The sequence below is a fragment of the Delphinapterus leucas genome, chromosome 2, assembly GCF_059928025.1.
Source record: "Delphinapterus leucas isolate spDelLeu-1000000601 "Yukka" chromosome 2, BTC_Dleu_Yukka2, whole genome shotgun sequence".
Classification (NCBI taxonomy): domain Eukaryota; kingdom Metazoa; phylum Chordata; class Mammalia; order Artiodactyla; family Monodontidae; genus Delphinapterus; species Delphinapterus leucas.
In genome coordinates, this window is record NC_143130.1 from 70,486,678 (window position 1) to 70,508,773 (window position 22,096).

Genomic DNA, 22,096 nt, shown 5'->3' on the forward strand with positions numbered 1-22,096 from the left:
GAGAAAACATCAGTGCTGGGGTATAGTCTATCGAGCGCAGTCTAAGCCACACTTGTATTTCCAGACATTTCAAAGTCAAGAGAGTCATAATCAGGTAATATGCTCACACTTCTGGCCTCTCTGTGTGTTGCTGCTCCTGAGAGAGGGGGGGAGGGAAGAAAGGAAGGGAGAGGTATGGAGTGGCCATCCCCACACCAAGACTCCACGCATGCAGGTGAAGTCATCTTGGATTTCCCTTCTTAACCACCATCTGACTACACCCTCACCACCCACAGAATCCTGAGAGAAAAAAAAAAAAGGTTATTTTAAGCTATTAATGTTGGATAATTTATTAAGAGTAATAGATAACTGAAATGCTATCCTTGACATTGATGTCAGCCCTCCCACTCATCTGCCCAGTCCTATGCAATTTTCCACTGCACTTTTACTTATCTTTCTTCCTTCTAGTCAAGGAGCTCCTGAGGGCAAAGTTTGTATCCCTACTGCCAACACAAGGCAGCACTACATAAATGTTTACTGATTAGATGGAACTCTCATCTACCTGCTTCCATTTTATTATAGCAGACATACTGGAGATTAGGTTAATTTTTGTGTTTCCTAAAAAAAAATAAACTAGGTCTTGGCTTCTGAAAAACAACAGCAATTGTACATTTCAAAATACAGTAAAGCTGGGCTTCCCTGGTGGCGCAGTGGTTGGGAATCCGCCTGCCAGTGCAGGGGACACGGGTTTGAGCCCTGGTCCGGGGAGATCCCACATGCCACGGAGCAACTAAGCCCGTGCACCACAACTGCTGAGCCTGTGCTCTAGAGCCCGTGAACCACAGCTGCTGAGGCCTGCACACCTACAGCCCGTGCTTGGCAACAAAGAGAAACCACCGCAATGAGAAGCCCGCGCACCGCAACAAAGAGTGGCCCCCATTCGCCACAACTAGAGGAAGCCCGCACACAGCAACGAAGAGCCAACGCAGCCAAAAATAAATAAATTAATTAATTAATCTATTTAAAAAAATACAGTAAAGCTGAACCAACTATAGGGAGAGTGTAGGTAGCAATCCTGTGAAAAGCAGTGTTGACTATGAGCAGAGTCACAATAAACCAGCCTTTCTCTTTACCTGATTTCCTGCCCATTTACAGTTACCATTTCTCTCTCCTTTTTTCAAACTACTGATCTACTTCTTTTCTACAGCATAGTGGAAGAAGCAGACTTTCATCCAGAGTCAGACATTTTTTTTTTTTTTTTTTTTTTGCGTTACGCGGGCCTCTCACTATTGTGGCCTCTCCCGTTGCGGAGCACAGGCTCCGGACGCGCAGGCTCAGCGGCCATGGCTCACGGGCCCAGCCGCTCCGCGGCATGTGGGATCTTCCCGGACCGGGGCACGAACCTGTGTCCCCTGCATCGGCAGGCGGACTCTCAACCACTGCGCCACCAGGGAAGCCCCAGAGTCAGACATTTAACTGCGGCTCCCTGGTCTAGTCACCTAACCTTTCTGGAAAAGTCCTTTAAATTCTCTGGATCTCAGTTTCCTTATTTGCAAAATAGGAACTTTGATGCTTATAGATCAAAGTTGGTGGAATAATCTTGGGTAACTTAAATTACTGATTTTTTGGTCATTTCCATCACAGTGGGGAGAAGCTTAAATGAGATAATGAATATCAAATGGCTTTGTAAAGTGTTATGTACGTTGTCATCCTTCTAGAATGACACTGAGCGAGAAGATGTCAACAGCAAGGAATAGGGGAAAGCACACTCCACTCCACATCAGAGGTCCCAGCTGCCAGTCCTCATCGCTTATGCTGTACCTGTGGGCACAGTCCTTCCCTTCTCTGGACCCGAGCTTCCTCACTGGTAGGAGGAGGGATCTGATTTAACAAGTTCTAGTTCTAGTTAAAAAACACTCTAGTCTCTAAATACAAGATATGGAGTGCAAAAGATTTTTCTAATTAAATGCTAAAAAATGTTAAAGTTATTATTATTCAGTTCAGAACCAAAGTATGGAAAATAGTCTGTAGGATCTTTGAGAGGATTTTTTTTTTTTTTTTTTGCGGTACGCGGGCCTCTCACTGTTGTGGCCTCTCCTGCTGTGGAGCACAGGCTCCGGACGCGCAGGCTCAGGGGCCATGGCTCACAGGCCCAGCCGCTCCGCGGCATGTGGGATCCTCCCAGACCGGGGCACGAACCCGTGTCCCCTGCATCGGCAGGCGGACTCTCAACCACTGCGCCACCAGGGAAGCCCTGAGAGGATTTTTAAAGCCAATTTCAGGTCACTGGATTTGAGTATTGATAGATCTCTACGAGCAGTGGTTTTTATTGCTCAGTATCTCAAAGGTAGCAGCAGCGGTTCCTCAAATTATCACACTCAGAATTTTAGAGTTGACAGATGTCACTAAAACACTGGCCCCTTTTATCTTTTAGATCTCAACTCAAAAGTAACCCGACACCACTCAGTTGCTCCTATCATACGGTGCTGTTTATTTCTGTCTAAAAAGTTATTATTGCCAAGCGCCCTTCTTTATAATGTAGGCTCCATTAAAGCAGGGATTTTGTCACTTTCATTCCTAGCAATGTCCCCAGTGACTAGCACAGTGCCTGCCACATAATGGGCACTCAACAAAAATCTGCTAAGTGACTAAATGACTGCATCTTGTCTAACCTTACACCTGTCTCTTCTACAAAGTATTTCTTAAAAAGAAACAAACCTGAAACAAGTATTCAGTCACTACTTAAATGCCCCTAGGGATGTGGGCATTTTTTTTACCTCTAAAAGGATGACTGCACTGTTGAGTAGGAAGGGTGCAGGGATCTATCCATTAAAAAACTCTTCTTTATACTGAATAGAAAACCACGGGCTTTTTGTTTTTTCGTTAGCTTCAGAAAGCTCAGCCCGTCAGTCATAAAGTAGCAGCTTGCCTCTCCACTGACAATCCTTCAAACACTGGAATATGGGTTGTCAAATGTCTGCTTTGTCTTCTCTTTATTTCTTTATTCTTCATATCAAGACTTTGTTGATTTAATGTTTTTTTTTCTTCTTTTTAAAGTCCAAATTTTGTGTGTTTGTGTGTATACACGACTTGGACGTGTGCTCTTGGAAAAACTTTAAAATCAGTCTGAAATCCATCAAACTAATAAAATGCTTAGCTGGGACTGCTAGCACCTGTTCCATCTTGTTTTGTCAACCTCATGGTTGTTCAGGATAGCTCTGAGCACAAAGCAAGCTCAACAATGCCTCATTCGGTGGGAAACACTTCACTTTGTCTGCCAGTTTCACATTCACTGCAATCACTGACAACCTTGGAAAATGCACATTTAGGCATGGTAATCTGAGACAGCTGGATCCCTTCACAGACCTTGCAAAAGGCTGAACTAGTCGATCCATCATCTGCCAAAGGTCATTTTAACAGCTCCTTTCTGCAATAAGTTATACAAAATTTTAGACAAAAAATGACAATAGAAAAAAGTCAAGTTAAGACAATTACAGAAAGGGGAGCGTGAGAAGGGGAACGAGTGACTGGAACTGTTACATGCTGTTTTCCTCAATATTCTTCAATGGAAGGGAAGGAGGCCCATGACAAGGATTCCAGAAGCACACTTCTACCCACTTTCCTGTACAATCTTCCACTGAAATTTCCTTTGTCTTTCGACCCTTCAGCTTTAATTCTTCAGCCTTCTGATGGTTTTCAGCAGGAACTTCTGATCAACAGGTAAGATATTTCACCAGATGGAGCAGCAGATAACATATTATAACAAGATTCCATGTCCACTCACGTTCTTGACAATAATTATACAAAGGAAGAGGAGACAAAAATCAATACTTGAGTGGTGCACACCAAATGCCAAGTCTTTATGGTCGAGGGAAGCTGAGAGCAGCTGCTTAGAGGGCATCCAGAGCCATCCGTCACCCCTCAGACCAGGTTCCTAATCACCAGGGGCTGGAAAGGCAAAACAAAGCTGCAGCTGTAGATCCACTAGAGACAGTTGTGTCTCTGGAAACTTTTTTTTTTTTGTAGGGAGAGCGGGGAATAGGTTCTTCTGTATATTTAGAGGCAGGAACCAAGTCTAGGTAACGCTCCATAATTCTTTTCACCCGGTAAACATCCACTACCTAGATGTTATTTCAAAGAGAAGCTTACTTCTCAAAGTAATTTAATGGGGTTGTTACTGTTAGATGAAAGTATTTATTAAAAACCCTAGAATATGGGCTTCCCTGGTGGCGCAGTGGTTGAGAGTCCGCCTGCCGATGCAGGGGACACGGGTTCGTGCCCCGGTCTGGGAGGATCCCACATGCCGTGGAGCGGCTGGGCCCGTAAGCCATGGCCGCTGAGCCTGCGCATCCGGAGCCTGTGCTCCTCAACGGGAGAGGCCACAACAGTGAGAGGCCCGCGTACCGCAAAAAAAAAAAAAAAAAGCCTAGAATACTGAAATTGCCTTCTCTCAAAAAAATAGGTGTTTACTATTATTGTTTATCTTCTGCCTCCTTCATTACATTGTAGGTTCAACAAGGAAAGGGAACATACCTATTTACCAATGTGTCCCCAGCACCTAGTAAAGTATCTGGCACATAAAAAGTGTTCAATAAATATTTGAGGAATGACTTCTAATGTTATCTTTGCTCCACAGATAAGAGGCTGACACTCAGAGTGGCAAAATGACTTGGCCAAGATAACACTGATTTTAAGGGGTGGTGTCAACATTTCTGGTTAACGCAAAATGTGTGCTCTTTAACAGCTCCAGGATTAGGATGATAGCCTTAATATCGGAAAATATATCATAGAAAGAAAATGACATACTCTTCACCACACTTCTCCAGAAACTTCTGTCAAAGGTACTGGGCTGGGTGATCCATGTCACTTTTTCAATACTTTTATTTTCATTTTACACAGCTCACTATACTCTATGTGTTTGCTTGTAAATGTAGAAAATCACACTGCATTTTCTTGATATCTAATGAATCTTATCTGATATCCATTAAACAGTATGTATAAAGGTAAAATCAAAAAAATTAGATGTGTTAACAGCTTTTCACAGTTCCATAAGACAAGGTAGTTACATCCAACTATTTGTACATTTTACCCTAAATTTTCCTTGGGACAATTCTATTACAGATGTCTATAGAGAATTCAGTAATTTTCTATTCTCCTACAAAAACTCACGTTCTCTGGGCAAAAGCACTGACATACATCATCTAGAAAAGTTAGGGTTTTTTTTTTCTTCTGTGGAAATACTAAGAAGAAGGCCATCTGAAATGACATACAAATATTTCTCTCACGTTATAAAATTAAAATTGAAACATTTCTATTGATGATTTCCTCCCCTTTGTTTTCTCTGTTCTTTCTTCCTGAAACTTCTGTTTTTTACGTTAGACTTCCTAACCTGGTTCTCTAATTTTTTTTTTTTTTTTTTTTGCTGCATTGGGTCTTTGTTGCTGTGCGTGGGCTTTCTCTAGCTGAGGTGAGCGGGGGCTATTCTTTGTTGCAGTGCGTGGGCTTCTCATTGCGGCGGCTGCTCTTCATGTTGTGAAGCACAGGCTCTAGGCACGTGGGCTTCAGTAGTTGTGGCTCGTGGGCTCTAGAGTGCAGGCTCAGTAGTTGTGGCGCATGGGCTTATTAGTTACTTGGTGGCATGTGGGATCTTCCTGGACTAGGGATCAAACCCGTGTCCCCTGCATTGGCAGGCAGATTCTTAACCACTGCGCCACCTGGGAAGTCCCTGGTTCTCTAATTTTTAATACTCTATTTGTTGTTGCCATCTGAAAGTTCCTTTGTTACAGCAGCCTGTTCTTGTTTCCTAGATGCAACATTTTCTCCTATCCCTCTGAGAATATTAGAGTTCATTTGAATTTTTCTCCCCTGCATAGTGTCCAAGCCCTCCAAATTGCTTTCTTTTTCGGTTATTTTAGGTCTCTGTTCTTACCTTAAAAGCCTTCTTCAAATGTTTTGCTAAGAGTAAGGCACTACAAATCTGACTAGTAACTCTGTGCTTGTGAGTGGAGCCTGTAGGCTGAGGTAACGCGATCTCGTTGGACTGTTTCCCTGGAAAACTCCCAATGCCTGGATCTTTAAGGCCTCTTGGTCACATTTCCCTAAAGAAAGTCTCCTCCAAGACGCAAGAGGGAAGAGATATGGGAACATATGTATATGTATAACTGATTAACTTTGTTATAAAGCAGAAACTAACACACCATTGTAAAGCAATTATACCCCAATAAAGATGTCAAAAAAAAAAAAAAAAAAGAAAGTCTCCTCCAGTATCCTTCCTGAAAAGTAATCTTGGCTTCTAGTGTCCCAGGAACAGGGTGTGGTAAGATGACTGGGAGTCTCCACATTTAGAATCTAAACTTTCACTTAATGCCTCTGGGCTCAGTAACGGGACCCAGCCTTCTACACTGCCAGGTATCACTTATTTTATTCTCAGAGAAACTCCTCTACTCAGTCTTGTGTTAGGGCTGGGGAGGGGTGACTGACTGTCTGCTCATGCTGAGTTAGGCAAAGAACCTGTGGGTCGAACAGCTTAACTGTTTCTCAGACATCTTTAAGACAATTCTCTTCTCTGGCCCCACCTCTACTCCTAGTTCCAGATACCTGGGACCACCAATTCCTGAGCCTTCTGGGTAGTTTAAAGGAAATCAGGTGATTCTTTCTTTCTCTACTGCTAGCTTAGGATTTCAACATTCTCGGTTCTGCTAAGTTGTGTACTGTTGTCCATCTGCTTTCCCACATTCAAAATCTGGTTGCTGTTGTCTCCTTTCCTTTTTTAATAAAAATTTTAAATTTTTTTGGCCACGCCACGCGGCATGTGGGATCCTAGCTCCCCAACCAGGGATCGAATCTGTGCCCCCTGCATTGGAAGCGCAGAGTCTTAACCACTGGACTGCCAGGGAAGTCCCTCTTTTCCCTTTCTTTATGGCAATAAGCATTAAAAAAAAAAAAATCCCTTCACGGTAATTTTTAGTGGAGTTTGAGGTGAGAGTGGAAGATAACACATGCATTCCATGCTTTAACCAAATTAGTAGGCTTTTTGAACCATATGTAAACATTTCAAAAAGTAATTCCTCTGAAAGAGAGGGGATAATGGCTTAATTTTCTCATTGTGCCCTTTCCAGAAGCTCTGAAACAGAGCTCCCATCTAAAGGCCCCGAGAGATTAAGTGATTTATCCAACGATCTATAGTGTATGCTGGCTGAAGTGGAATTTGAATCTAGGTTTGATACTCTGGCAAACAGAAAATTCTTCTTCATATGCAAAACATTTATGATCTATTCAGCAAATGTTTGTGAGCACTTATGGTAAAGGCTTCGTCAAACTTTAACTCTGATCTTTATTTTCAGAAACTGCTTTAAAACCATTACAGAAGTATGAAAAAATTGAGCCCCAAAGATTTCTTGAGTACTCACTAGGGCAGTGAAATTGTGCTAGAGAGTGTAGGAGATTATGAGAGAATCAGATTTAAATCCTGTCATAAGGAACTATGACACAGCTATAAATTAATAAAATACAAAGTGGAAAACGCACATGCCACAAGGAAGATGTAGATGAAGGTCAGAAGGAGAAGAAATTACTTTCAGCTGGAGAGATCAGAGTTGGTATTATAAAGGATGTGTATTTAAATTGTATCTTGGGGAGAAGAAGAAAATGATAGTCCATGTAGAGTGAACAGCATAGTATTCCTTGAATATTTTTAACTTGGTAAAGGTAATTTTGAAGCTCACAAGAATAACTCTGTCAAAACAACAGAACCCATCAAATCCTTAGAAGATGGTGCTACTTTGATGACAGTGACCTTGTGTGACTCTCTGAACGTGTTCTTCACCTATCTAGACACATTTTTCTAAGCCACGGACCTTGCTTTCATCATTTAACACATCATTCAAACCACTTCAGTAAAACAGTGATCACGCTGAAGAGGGGTCTCAGAGGACTAGATGACACTCCAATTAACCAAGCGCATCGAGCCAGATTGTTCTACGCTTTGGACTCAAGAGACTGGTGGAGAGAGGAGGCAAACAAAGGCAGAAAGAGCGAGGACCCAAGTGAAAAGAGCAAAATGCATGCGCTGAAGACAGGGCTTTCAGTCTGGCTCCTGTGGAAAAGCCTGTCAGATTATTCACCACCGACCTTAATAAGGTTTACAATAGCCCGCCAAAGAGAATCACAAACCAGAACATGTACTTGGAGAGCTCATACTCAGTGAAAACAAGAACACTGCAAGACTGACCTGGTGCCTTTTTAGATGTGTGTGCGTCCTCCTGAGCGCTGCAAACACAAGGCTAGAGGAGGGCGTGTGTTGACTTCTTTTTCTGACCCAATTAGGACCAACTTAAAAATCCAGCTTTTCCAAATAATACTGCCTACTTCCCTCCCACAGATTCGTGTTGTGACTTGAATGACACAAGAATATGAATGGATTAACTAATTAGTAAGAAGCAACAGTGGGACTCTCTCCTCAAGCCATTTGTTCTATGGGAGAAGAGAGAAGCAATGCACAGCCTGTGAAATTCAGAAATTCTGCACTAATATGTTTTAGGTACTCCTTAACCCTAGAAATTAAAATCATCAAAATTGGTATGACAAGCCCTTACTATGTACACATTCATCCCTAAACATCACCCAGTCCACTGAATCAGGGCATGCTTTCTACAAGAGTCAAACAAATATTCTGGGGCAGGATTAATCTTCCCAGTTTGTCCTAGTTCAGAAATTTTGTACTCTTGTTGGTGATTCTCGCTTCTTTTTTCTTCTCTACTTTTTTGCATTTTCACACTAATTCTTGTCATGAAGGCTCAAGGAAGAAGTGCAATTAATTCCACGTGGGTTTTGACCTTTACTTCATTCTATAACTAATCCACATGAGGAGAACTACAACACATTTAAGGATCTAAAAACCATAAACAAAAAACATAGAAAGGGGCCAAAGTCTTTACATCTAGTAAAACTGCTGTGCTCTAGTCAAGCTTAATAATCTCATTTTTCCCCTTCTTAAGGGTATTTCCATCTTTATGTTACTTCTGCCAACCCCAAATGCTATATACAGCTGACAAAATCCTGGAAAAGAAGCACTTCATGCAGAATTGAGAGGAGATGGGGGCAGTTCTGTCCCTGGATAAGGAGATAGTCTGATATTAAAGATTCTTTGCTTAAGGCACAAATGCACCTGTGACTTTTTTAATGGCACATTTTAGCTGCACGCAGTATCATCTTTTATGAAAGAGTGTGGCGAGAGGCCTTGTTATGAGTCCCCGTGGGGACCGTGACAGCACATTAACAAGGGAAGGGGCAGTATGAAGAAGGCAAGCAAGGGTGAACCCTGTATTTTAGGAGTTTAAAGCAAGGAAGGCAGCCTTCTAACTCTTGCATCACCAAACCTCAGGGATTTTATGGAATTTGGTGGGGGGAGTGCTAGGTAGAGGTAGAAGGGATAGAAAACCTTGGTTCCCATTTTGTCTCTGAATCTTGTGTAATTTCAGGAAACTTCCTTTTTGCTCCGTTTCCTATATTTTTATCCCATTTGTTTTTTTACCACCCGGTACCCTAGGGGAATAAACTGATTGACTCAAAACGCTTTGAGGAAGGTATCCGCACAAACAGGTAGACCTTGCATACCTAGACATTTGCTCTCTCCTGAAGGGTTTACAAAGATCCACCTCAGAGTGTGCTGGGGAGTGGGAGGGGCTCCTCCATCTTTTCTTTCTCCCAGGGGCAACTCCCTTCAAGACAACCCAGCTCAACTGTCAACTCCTTTGAGAAGCCTGCCACCCTCCCAACCTTTGTGGCTGAGAGTACTTCATAAGCATCTTTACTAACAACACTATCACACTGCACAGGGCTTTTGGTGTCTGTCTTCTCTATCAGAGGCAGTCTTTTCTCAGCTTTGTGTGCTCCACTCTCCAAGGCTTAGCACGTGGTAAGTGCTTAAACAGTAATTACTGAATGAATGAAAGTTTCTACCCTTTGGAGTGTGTACCTAGAAAGGGAACCTTTCACTTTTAAAACTGAGGATAAACAGAAGAGAAGCAATTCTTTGAAGATGGTGACTATGTTTCAGAACACAATTTGTTACTCAGAATTTTAAAATGCTATTGAGATTCACACTTCTCTCAACCTACAGTGATTTTAAACAGGATTTACCACATCTGTTCCAAGAACACTGTGGTGAAAACAAAGAAGAAACTGGCTCTTCAGTGCTTTTTTGGACCAACTTCCCACTCTCTTCAGGTAATGTTCTCATCACATCTGCTCCTAAAAAAAACCTTGAGAGAAGAGAACCTTGGGGTTCTCTTCATTATTGAATCACACACGATTTCTTATCTATGGACTCAAAACCTCCGACTCCCATTCCCTATCGCATATTTTTTGTTGCCTTGTACCCCAGATGAATCTGGTATATAACACATTCCAGGGCCCTTCTCTCCTCTCTGAAGACCTACTCCACCACCTGTGTTTGGTCATCTGCTCTCACTTGCCTGTCTGGTGGATCATAAACTCCCAGAATACAGAGACTACGATCACACAGTCCCTTTCAAAAGCAATTAGTTAAGCATCACACACAAAGAGGTGCGCTCAGCAACCCTTTCCGATGATCATAATCAGACCGCACTTTACATCCTCGAAGGCTATCTCCTCCCCCTTCTGATCTAACATCTGGCTCCTCAACAACCATTTTAAAATGCAGTGAGCAGGGAAACGCCTAACCCTTCTTGGCCCTCACTCCTGACCAGTGGTCCTTTTCTACTCTCCACTTTACTACATGACCCAACACGCTCCTTCTGGCATGCAGGTATCTCACACTCAATGATGACACTTTTTCACACTGTTCCTTACACCTTAATCCTCCTCAGTCTTACAGTGTCAACGAGTCTGTTTTCTCCAGTCTTCTAAAGACCGTTCGATAGTTCACCTCCAGGATAAATGAACATGATCAACGAAACCCAAATACATCAATGGCAATCTCGCTCCCTAAATGACAGTCTCTTTTTATTACTCTTTGTATCCCTAGCACCCAGCAAAATACTGGCAGACATATATGTCAATACGCAATATAAATATGTGCTATTTATTAAGCAACTATCTATCTATCCATCTACTCATACGCCTATCTGCCTATACCTACCTTAGCCGATCTCCCTGTCTCCATGATTGCCCCTCTATATTCTGTGCTCCACAGAGCACCCCATCATCCTCTGAAAATATAACTCCAATCATTTACTCTCAGAGTAACATCTAAAGTCCTTACCGTGGCCTACAAGGCTGCATATGATCTGGCCCCTGGCTACCTCTCTGACTGTATTTTTTCCCAGTTTTCCCTTTCTAACTCCACTCTAGTCACCTGGGTCTCCCTGCTTTCCTTAAACATGCCAAACACACTCCAGCTTAGCACCTTTGTATCTGCTGTTGCCTGATGGCCCCTCACACCATTCCAGTCTCTGCTCAAAGGTTGTTTTATCAGAAAGGACTACTCCACTTCATTTTTTCCCTCAGGACTTACCACTGCCTGACAAATTATATATTTAGTTTTCCTTCTGTTTTTTGTACTTAATGCCCCACCCCTCACCAAATGCAAAACTCCATTAGAATCAAGAATGGAGTGTCCGTCATTACTATATCTCCACTGCCTATCTAGCAGATATAGCAGGAGCTCAAAACCTGGATGAAGAAACGAATGTGGAAGAAAGGAATGGTGAATATGTATGCGTGTTCTAAATCTTAAATCTACTAGTTACACTGTCTGACGGTATTGCTATGCCTCTGCATACTGTTAAGTCACACAATTCTAGAGTTGTTGCAGAAAGCTAAAGAAAGACAAGAACACACTGCTTAGGGTCACAGAATGTTAGTCTGGAACGGGGCTTAGAGATCATTATTTTACAGACGAAGAAACTGAGACCCACTGTGAGGGACACTGGCTTGCATAGCGCCACCTAGAAAAGCAGTAGCAAAGCTGGACCTGCAATCCAGGTCTTTCATTCCCAGCCTACGAGTCGTATCTTCACACCACGTAACTTCTCAAATGTTCTACACTATATCTGGTCTTTTACCAAATACATTCAATGATGATGATTTAAAATATGCAAAGGGAAATTACATAATAGCAAGAGCTGAGCTCCACAGATCAAAAATACTAGTTTTCCCTGAAACAGGCTAATTGGGCGAGCCCTTCAGGGTTCTGTTGGGAAACTTAGTTCTGAGCATCTGTCCACCAGTATTGCTAACCTGTCAGCTGATGCATACATATTGTATTTCCTCTTAGATTCTCTTCATGAAGAAGCAGAAGAATATGGTTTAATAAACATTGAATACTTTATTTTTGTTTTCTTTCTATAGTGCAAGTGAATTCAGTCTGAAGATATCTCCTTAGAAATTCAACTGCATTCATGCATTACAAAAATCACAGAAAAAAAAAAATCACAGAAAAAGTATTTGACCAAAAGAAAAAAAGTTGATGAAATTGTGACTGCAACTCATCCATGATCTTGTTTAAGGAGTTCTTTCTACTTTTTAAAGAGTCCTCCCTTATCTGAATCAATGTACATAAGATACAATTCTTGAAGCACTGGTGATTATCCAGACTTTATACTACTATAATTCACCCTGAGCCAGATGTCCTTCTAATATAAATCCTATGTATTTCCTTACAGATCAAAGATCATTGTACAGAAATCTTAGCACAGACCTCTAGTGGAGCTACATGTAGCATACCAAGATAAAGTCCACTCTAAATACAGCTATAAAGAGTAAAGACATTAAAATTGTGCTAAATGCATACACCTAACCTCCTCTAAATCATATCACACCCTGTCGCCCAACACATGATATGATCCTACTGGAACAAGGTGTTTTTTTTTTTTTTCTTTCTAAATAAACATATAGAAATTATACATCCAAATGAGTAGGGCTGTATTTGTTAATAAAGTAATCACCTCTGGAAGTTATATATGCATTCCAACAAGGCTACTATCACACATAATTTTTCTGGAATTTCTCTTTCAAAACACAGGTTCTCCACATTTAGTGTGCATAAGGATCACACTGGGAACATGTTAATAATGCTGATTCTTAGAAATGTGAATTTAATTGGTTTTAGATGGAGTCTAGGAACCTGTATTTTTAAGAAGCACTCCAGATAAGTTTTACACAGGTGATCTGTGAGAAATAACACTTTAGAATAGTCAGCTCACAAGCCATGCAAGGGCATCAAAATAAGGACTATTGAGTTAAACTCTGTTTACATATACACATAACACACTGGAAGTTTCACTTTTTTTCAAAATCTTCATCCTTCCTGATAGAACATATTAGTACAGCTATACACAGAAGCATCTATTTCCAAACAACATACCTCCATAAAAGAGATTCCTAAGCTCCAGACATCAGAATGGATTCCATATTGCTCCCCGGAAATTCTTTCAGGCTGTAAGAAAACAGAAGGGAGCTTGTGAGCTGATGTAAGCTACTCCAGGAAACACATACGCTAATGTGAGCTCAGTTAAGGCAGAGAGCCATCAGTATCTGCACAGCACATTATGAAAAGAAAAACAATTTTATATGTATGTGTTTTATACAGATAATACATAGAAACCATATACGTGATACCGGTATATTGGATATAATCTCATTGAATCCTCACAAAGACCCTATGAGGGAAACTTTGTTATAAAGAAAATGAAGGCTCATATTAGTGAAATAATTTAGGCAAGTCCTAAACTAGTAAATGAGCTGAGGCTTCAACTCAGACCAAATCCAGTGAGTGGTCTTAGTTGTGGAGTGACAAATTACAGCACATTATATAATATTATCACTTATTTGCATTTTGGGAGATGGGTCTGAATCACTAGGAATTCTGTTATTTTAAATTTTTTATTTGGAAATAATATTAAACTTATAGGAAAGTTGAAAGATTAAGACTAGTACAAAGAACATCCATATTTCCTTTGCCCACATTCACCTACTACTCAACATTTCATCCCATGTATCAGGGTTTCTTTCTGATATAAACCAAGGAACAGTTCAAATGGTCCATGTGGGACTCTTGGTCCTCCATTCAAGATATGTAGAAAATACTTGGTCTAACAATTACCTGCACACTCTCTACTTCAACGGGAATAATTGCATACTGAAGTGGGTGCTGCCTGGTCTCTCTATCCCTCCAGGATTTGGCATTCAGAAAGGTACTTCACAGAAGTCTTTTGAATGAACACAGGAACAAATGAACAAGAGAAACTGAGGTTTTGCTTGAGATGGAATGGTTGCTCAAGGTTACACAGCTAGTCATGGCAGGGCTAGGATCATGACCCACACCCCTTGGCCTCCAGTGCAGTATTCTCTTCTTTGTACCATCCCTGGAGTTCTTGGAAGCCACCACAGCCATCATCCTTCAAAAGTTTCCATGAGAGCCCTTACGAGTAACTGGGGTCAGGGTCAGCCTGGTCCACTGCAGACGGAAGAAATGGACAGCCACCGCTCACCAGCAGGGGATATACCATGAGTGTAGAAGATGTGTGCCGGATACTCTCAGGTGAGTTGGCACAGTCCTACATCTTGGGGAGTTGGCTTAGTTGGGACCCAGAAATTTGTAACCTACTTCCCACTCCCACCTATGAGGCTATCTCAATGTATTTAATGCCTTCTTCCCCACTTTTCATAAAATTACATAAAGCCCTACCCTGAGGTAGCAGATTGGACTGTCTTATTTCCGTTCCTTTATTTCTTTCTTTAATTTATAAAACCCCTTTACTACCAAGAATAATTCTTCCCAAGTGTCACGTGACCATTTCTCCCAGCTGCTAACAGATATGGTCATTCCAATCCCCTAATATTTTTTCTTTTATCTTCTAATCCCCCATACCACCACTTTTCAAGGTCCTTGCTCACACCTGAATAAACCCATTATCCATTTCTAGTCAGATCAATACATAACGGGACGCGTTCACATGCAACTGGCCAGCCAGTTCCAGGAATAATGCCATCATCATAGTGTCAACGACATCTTCACTCTGTGCATTTACTGAAGAATTTCCACGTGCCAGGCACTGTTCTAAGTGCTTTTCATGCATATTTCACTTCAGACTCATAAACACCCATACTAGACTGGTACTATTATCACCTGCATTTAACAGATAAGGAATATGAAGCACAGAGAGGTTTAATTTGTACCCCCTAGAAAAGGGTAATAATAGCTATCATTTAATAATCACCTACTTTGTCCCAGACACTGGGCTAGATACTTCACATCCTCTACACTTCATAACAATCTTACAAATATTATTATTTTAAATTTATTTTATTTATGTATTTTTGGCTGTGTTGGGTCTTCATTGCTGTGTGCAGGCTTTCTCTAGTTGCGGCCAGTGGGGGCTACTCTTTGTTGCGGTGCGTGGTCTTCTCATTGTGGTGGCTTCTCTTGTTGCGGAGCATGGGCTCTAGGCGTGTGGGCTTCAGTAGTTGTGGCTCACGGGCTCTAGAGCACAGGCTCAGTGGTTGTGGCACACGGGCTTAGTTACTCTGCGGCATGTGGGATCTTCCCAGACCAGGGATTGAACCCGTGACCCTTGCAATGGCAGGCGGATTCTTAACCACTGCACTACCAGGGAAGTCCTCTTACAAATATTATTGCCCTAATTTTACAGATGTAAAAACTGAGGCTTAGTAAGATTAGATGACTTGCCAAAGTCTAGAGCTACGGATTAGCATTAAGCGTATTATTTAGGTACACAGCCAGGATCCAAATCCAGGTACGTCTAACTGCAAAATCAGGGTTCTTTCCTGTGTGTCAATCTGCCTCCAGAACTAGAAGTCAGAAGAGCCACACACTAGTCTCGATCTGTCAGTATTTCTCAAAATGCAGCCTTGGACTCGTCATTACAGAACTGTCTGAGGTGCTTATTGCAAATGAACTTCCAGTATCAGAATCTCTGGGGGTGGCTCTGGGGATCTTCATTTTAAAAAGTAATTTCTCTGGGTGAAACTTTGGTAAACTCAGCTCTAGTCACTAAACACATCAATGTTTCCTGCAGGCGCGATGATCTACCTTCCTCTTCTCTGCTTAGTGAATGTTTCTCCTACGGGCCCTGTTCAACGGCCACCATTTTTGGTGAAAACTTCCTCCACTCCTCAGGCAGAATTATGAATTCCTGCCTCTGTACTTCTTTAAAATGTTATTCATATTAATTTATCACACTGTGTTGTAATCATCAATTTGCTAGTCTGTTTCTCCTAAGAGGCAAAGAGAGTATCTTACTCATCTTGTACCCAGTACCATGCCTGGCACATAGCTGGTGTGCCATCAATGCGTGCTGACTGAAGGGATGCAATACATGTTTACTGCACATTTGGTTTTAAGCATGAACTAATCATTAAGTTCCCTGGAGTGTTCTATTAATGTAACTTCCCTGCATATTATTGTTATTCACGTCCATCAAGAACTTCTAGGGACTTCCCTGGTGGCTCAGTGGTTAAGAATCCACCTGTCAATGCAGGGGACACAGGTTCAATCCCTGATCCAGGAAGATCCCACATGCCACAGAGCAACTAAGCCCGTGCACCACAACTACTGAGCCTGCACTCTAGAGCCTGCGTGCTACAACTACTGAGCCCACAAGCCGCATCTACTGAAGCCCGTGTGCTCTAGAGCCTGTGTTCCGTGACAAGAGAAGCCACCGCAACGAGAAGCCTGCGCAATGCAATGAAGAATAGCCCCGCTCGCTGCAACTAGAGAAAGCCAGCATGCAGCAACGAAGACACAATGCAGCCAAAAAATAAGAACTTAAAAAAATAGTTTAAAAACAATGTCTTAAAAAAAAAAAGAACTTCTAGCAAACATGAAAATCCTAAAATCCTCTAGAATTGTTAAAGAAATGACCAAATGTTGCCTTCCTCCTTCTGTCCTCTCTCCCTTTCTTCATCCACTAACTGACAGTTATCAATATACAGCACTTCATCTAGAAGTGCAAGACCAACAATAAGGTTAAATATAATCATCACATTTGCCCACTGAACTACTAAAACAAATGTAAACTGTAATGGGAAAATAAAGCACAGAAAAATTAAATTTAAAAAGAAAAATTAGCAAAAATGATAATGGTCACAGATATCAGAAGGCAAATAGGAGAACGCCATAAGGATGAGAGTCTAACAACTTCTCATTAGAGGAATTATTCTTACAGTAAGCTAACAGAATGAGATTACTGTCGTGATGCAGCACTCAAGCACGAATGCTGAGTGAAAGGTGGGCAGCCAGCTCTACAGGTGTATCCTCAAGAATTCATAGGGACTGGGAAACATGTCCAGGTGGCTGAAACTGACACAGGTACAAGATAAGTCCCAATACATTCTGAATGTATAGAGTCAGGACTTGATGGCCTAAGGCTGCACAATTCAAATCTGTTCTCACACTTGAGGCCAAGGTGGCCTGCTCTGTCCTCTCCCCTCTAAAACCAAACCAAACTAAACCAAACCGAACCAAACCAATGGCCAGGTATGACACTACTGAGAGAAGACCTGTGATGAACATTTTTCTGTTAAAAAGCAAAAGCTGAGTTACTTTCTGACATGACATTTGTCACTAGTGTGGAAAGCTTAATAAACGGAAAACCATGACTCTTGTCTGAAGCACCTGTAGTGGAGTTAAAGTGTCGGGGAAAAACTCTTGTCTGTACTTAATGAGAACAGTAAGGAGTGGTGATGATATAAAAAGCAGAGGATTCTAAAAGGGCAGTGGCTCTAAGATGGCATGCACACTCCACCCCTCCACTTACCGCTGTGACTGGGCATTTACCCAGGGCCCATATTTAGTTAACTCATTCCAGAATTGTCTCTATTTATAACACAGTACCCTAGGGTTTACTTGTCAAAAGCAGGACGATACCAAGGTACATCCCTTACCTCTTCCCATAAAGGAACTTCTGCTCAGGCTACTCAGAAAATTAACAGAGTATGCACAAATACTTCAGGTTAGTATGTAATCAAAAAGTATATATCATAAACAATGGGGATTTTTTTAGAAAGCCGGCAAGATCACTGTGTGGGTAGTAGAGCATACTGGTTAAAAAAGGATTCTGGAGTCACACTGCTCTAACTCAATCTATTTTCCAGTTCACGAATTCTCTCTTCTGCTCCATTCAATATGCTACCAAATAGTGAGCTTTTCATTTTTATCTAGTAGTTTTGTTTGGGACTTTCTCGAATCAAGTATGTCACTTTAAAAATTTTTGATCTAAAGTCTGCTTACAACTGTTGTTCCTTCGTGTTGCTCTGTTTCCTCGTGTGACTAGTTTTCTTTGGCTGCTTGTTAGTTTTTGTTCTTCAAAAAAATGTTTGGAAAGGTTCTCTGAGGCCTAAAGTGGATGTGCCCACCTCAAACAATATTCTCAGCATGAAGCTCCTTTTCTAACTCAGGTCACATATACAAACACCCAGGGTGTAAATCTGTGCCAGAGTTAAGTCTATGGCCACAACTTTCTCCCTTTTCCTTTTTCTCCTGCTGCTCTGCTTGGCTCTGTGAAGCCTTCTCTTTTGTTCCCTGGGATTGGGGAGGAAGAGCAGCTTTAACTCTGGTTTGCTTTTATACTGGGGTGAGGGCCTCTTCAGGCTTCCAGCATAATATGGGGAAGATCTTCTCCAAGACCCTCTGCCTTAAGGGAGCCCCCATATCATTCACAGCTGTAGTAGTACAGGCAGATGTCTTCAGGAATAAGTAGCTTTGGTGCTCTGACATTCTGCTTTCCCGTCTGTTTCAGGTTTCCATCTGAAAACCGTCCTGGGAGTTCCTTGTTGTCGTTTTAGCTCTTCAGTGCACTTGAGATGGTTTTTAAAGTATTTTAATTAGCATTTTTCAACAGAAGAGTTGGTCCAAATAACCTAATGTGCTACTACCAGAAACTAGAAGCTGGTGTCCTAATTAAATCTTGACTGTCACTACTTGCCAGCTCTGAGAATCTGGGCTAAAGTTACTTCATCTTTGGTTTCCTCATCTGTAAAATGAAGACAATAATAACAATATGTATGCTTAATTGAGTTGTCTGAAGATTAAATAAATCCATGTAATATGCTCAATTCAGTACATGCCACATGGGGATGCTCAGTAAATGTTGGCCTTCTTCTAATCAACACCACCGTGTACGATCACTGCATGAGCATGGCCAACTGAGTTGTATCACGTAATCTGTATAGGTTATAATCTGGGTAAAGGTAATTTCTAAGAACAGGAATAGTCCAGGTAGAAAACAATGTTCAGGAGATAAGAGTAGTTATTTAGATTGACTTTCTGATACCAAAGGACAAGTATCTGCATAAGATTTCTTAATTTCAAAACTTCAGGTATTCATAACAATAATGTCAAACTTTTATATTTGATTTTTAAAAATTGTAATAGGACTTCCCTGGCGGTCCAGTGGTTGGGACTCAGAGCGCGCTGCAGGGGTCATGGGTTCAATCCCTGGCTGGGGAGCTAGGATCTCTCATGCCACATGGTGCAGCCAAAAAAATATATATATACATAATACATCACAATGACTGAATAGTGGGTTAAAGTTTCAGGGACTTCTATCTTTATTATTAATTTTTTTAATAGCTTCTTTTTTTATATGAATTTATTTTATTTACTTATTTATTTTTGGCTGTGTTGGGTCTTCGTTGCTGCGCATGGCTTTCTCTAGTTGCAGCGAGCGGGGGCTACTCTTCATTGTGGTGTGTGGGCTTCTCATTGCAGTGGCTTCTCTTGTTTCGGAGCATGGGCTCTAGGCATTTGGGCTTCAGTAGTTGTGGCACTCGGGCTCAGTAGTTGTGGCTCGCGGGCTCTAGAACGCAGGCTCAGTAGTTGTGGCACATGGGCTTAGTTGCTCTACAGCATGTGGGATCTTCCCAGACCAGGACTCAAACCTGTGTCCCCTGAATTGGCAGGTGGATTCTTAACCACTGCGCCACCAGGTAAGTCCCCTTCCGTCTTTAAAATAGAGTAAAAGTTCTAGTAATCAGAATTTCCAAGAAATGATTTAATTTAATATAAGCCACCAAAGCCTTTGGACCCCTGTTGTAATCCTTCTGGATGAAATCCTTTTAAAATATAGTTAAAAATATTTCTTGCTTTGGATTAAAATGTCCATTAAACCTAATTACCTGCCCCTAAGATGTAATGTGTCCTTGAACACGCCCCTTCAGTTTTTGGATCTCAGTATCCTCATTGGTCAATGAGGAAGTGGGACCAGATGACTTTCCAAGTCTCCTACAAGACCCACTGTCTAACATGCCCCTAAATTGTTACTGTTTTTTTGTTTGTTTTCATGACCTAAGGATCTTAGAAAACCCTCCCTATCTTTATCCTAATTACCATTTCCTTACATTTCAGATTGTAGGAGAAGTAAGACTGTTCACACATGCACGGCTATTTCTTTGATTTATTTTCTTTTCAATATCTGAGCAGTCTAGTTGGTTATATTTGAGTCATCTGGGGGTCTTCTATACTTTAGCACGCAAGTAAGAGACTTATTAATACAAAAAAGTTAAATGCTCTGCTTATAATTAGTGAACAAGTCATTTTTGGAATGCAACTTTCATGAACTGATTAATTCATTTAGCACCATGTGAAGGACTGGATATAGAGAATGAGTAGAATAAACCCTGCCCTGTGAAAGTCCTAATCTAGATTTGGAGAGACACATAAATGATTTGGATAGAGAGGCACAGTAGTTAAAAGTTCAGTCTCTGGAGGCTGATTATGTAGGTTTCACTCCTGACTCTGCCACTTATTAGCTGTATGAGCCTGGGTAAGTCACTTAACTTCTCTATCCCTTGGTGCCTTCATCTGTAAAAGGACGATAATATTACCTACCTCATAGGGTTGTTGTGAGGATTTAAAGAGATAATATATGTAAAGGTTTAAAAGAGTGACTGGCACACAGTTCTAATTAAGTGTTGGCTATTATTATCATTGTTATTATCACCGTACAGAAACAGGTATGGATATAAAGTGAGAGAAATGGATATAAAATGAGGGCATTACATCAGATGACCTCAAACTGCATATTCTCACAATCTATTACTGTCTTCTACCCCAGCGGTCCCCAACTTTTTTGGCACCAGGGACCAGCTTCGTGGAAGACAATTTTTCCATGGACGGGGGTGGGATGGGATGGTTCAGGAGGTAACGTGAGCAGTGGGGAGCGATGGGGAGCGGCCGATGAAGCTTTGCTCACTCGCCCACCGCTCACCTCCAGCCGTGTGGCCTGGTTCCTGGCAGGCCGTGGACCGGTACTGCTCTGCGGCCCGGGCGCTGGGGACCCTTGCTGTACCCTGTATGTCCCCGCCCCCACCCATTTCACACCACCCTCTATTTCTGAGTCTTTGCTCATCCTCCCACAGTGATCTCTCTCTTTTATAAGTGCCCTTTTCACATACTGTTTGAATCATCAAATTCATATATCATATGCCTTCTCATTCTCTAACGGTACGCTTGGTACAACTTATGTCACACGTGACGTGGCCACATATAATGCCATGTTTCCTATTTTGCCCAAGTCTTACGTGGATTACAGAGTGGTGCCACTGTACCTGGCTAACTGCATGGAAGGCGCTCAGTAAATACAGGTTGATTAATTCAAAGTACTCGGTTTCAGAAAGAGCCTTCACTGGCATAGACCAGAAGTCGGCAAGCTTTCTCCATAAACGGCCAGATAGTAAATATTTTTCACTTTGTCGGCCATATGGTCTCCGGTACAGCTGTCACAACTGCTCCACTCTGCCGCTGTAGCACTAAAGCAGTCATAGACGATATATAAATAAATGGGTACGGCCATGTTCCAACAAATCTTTCCTTTTTTTTTTAATTTAATTTTTTACTGTGAAATACTTATTAATTAACAAGAAGTTGAAAAGCATATATACAGGGAGGTTCTGTGCACCCTTCACCCAGTTCCCCCAGTGGTAGTACTATAATACAATATCACGATACCTCAGGCAGGGATTAAAACCTGTAACAGAATAATAAATGTTATTTCCACCTTCCCCAACTCCCAACTTCTGATCTCACACCAGTTAGGTAAGTCATGGCCAACGAGAGCCTGCTGAATTGAGCCAAGCTCACTATCAGGCTATCACACTCTTTGCTTCCTAGGTA

At 41.6% G+C, this 22,096-nt stretch overlaps 1 protein-coding gene across 5 annotated transcripts in view; it reads right to left on the reverse strand.

Moving 5' to 3' along the window:
* Window positions 1-22,096, reverse strand: part of MAP2K5 (mitogen-activated protein kinase kinase 5) — a 268,367-nt gene that overhangs the window by 88,092 nt on the left and 158,179 nt on the right. For all 5 annotated transcript variants that reach the window (XM_089907071.1, XM_022579868.3, XM_022579867.2 and 2 more), the window contains one exon: window positions 13,328-13,399. In XM_089907071.1, the coding sequence (XP_089763197.1) occupies window positions 13,328-13,399 (72 nt within the window). The remainder of the gene's footprint in view (window positions 1-13,327; window positions 13,400-22,096) is intronic.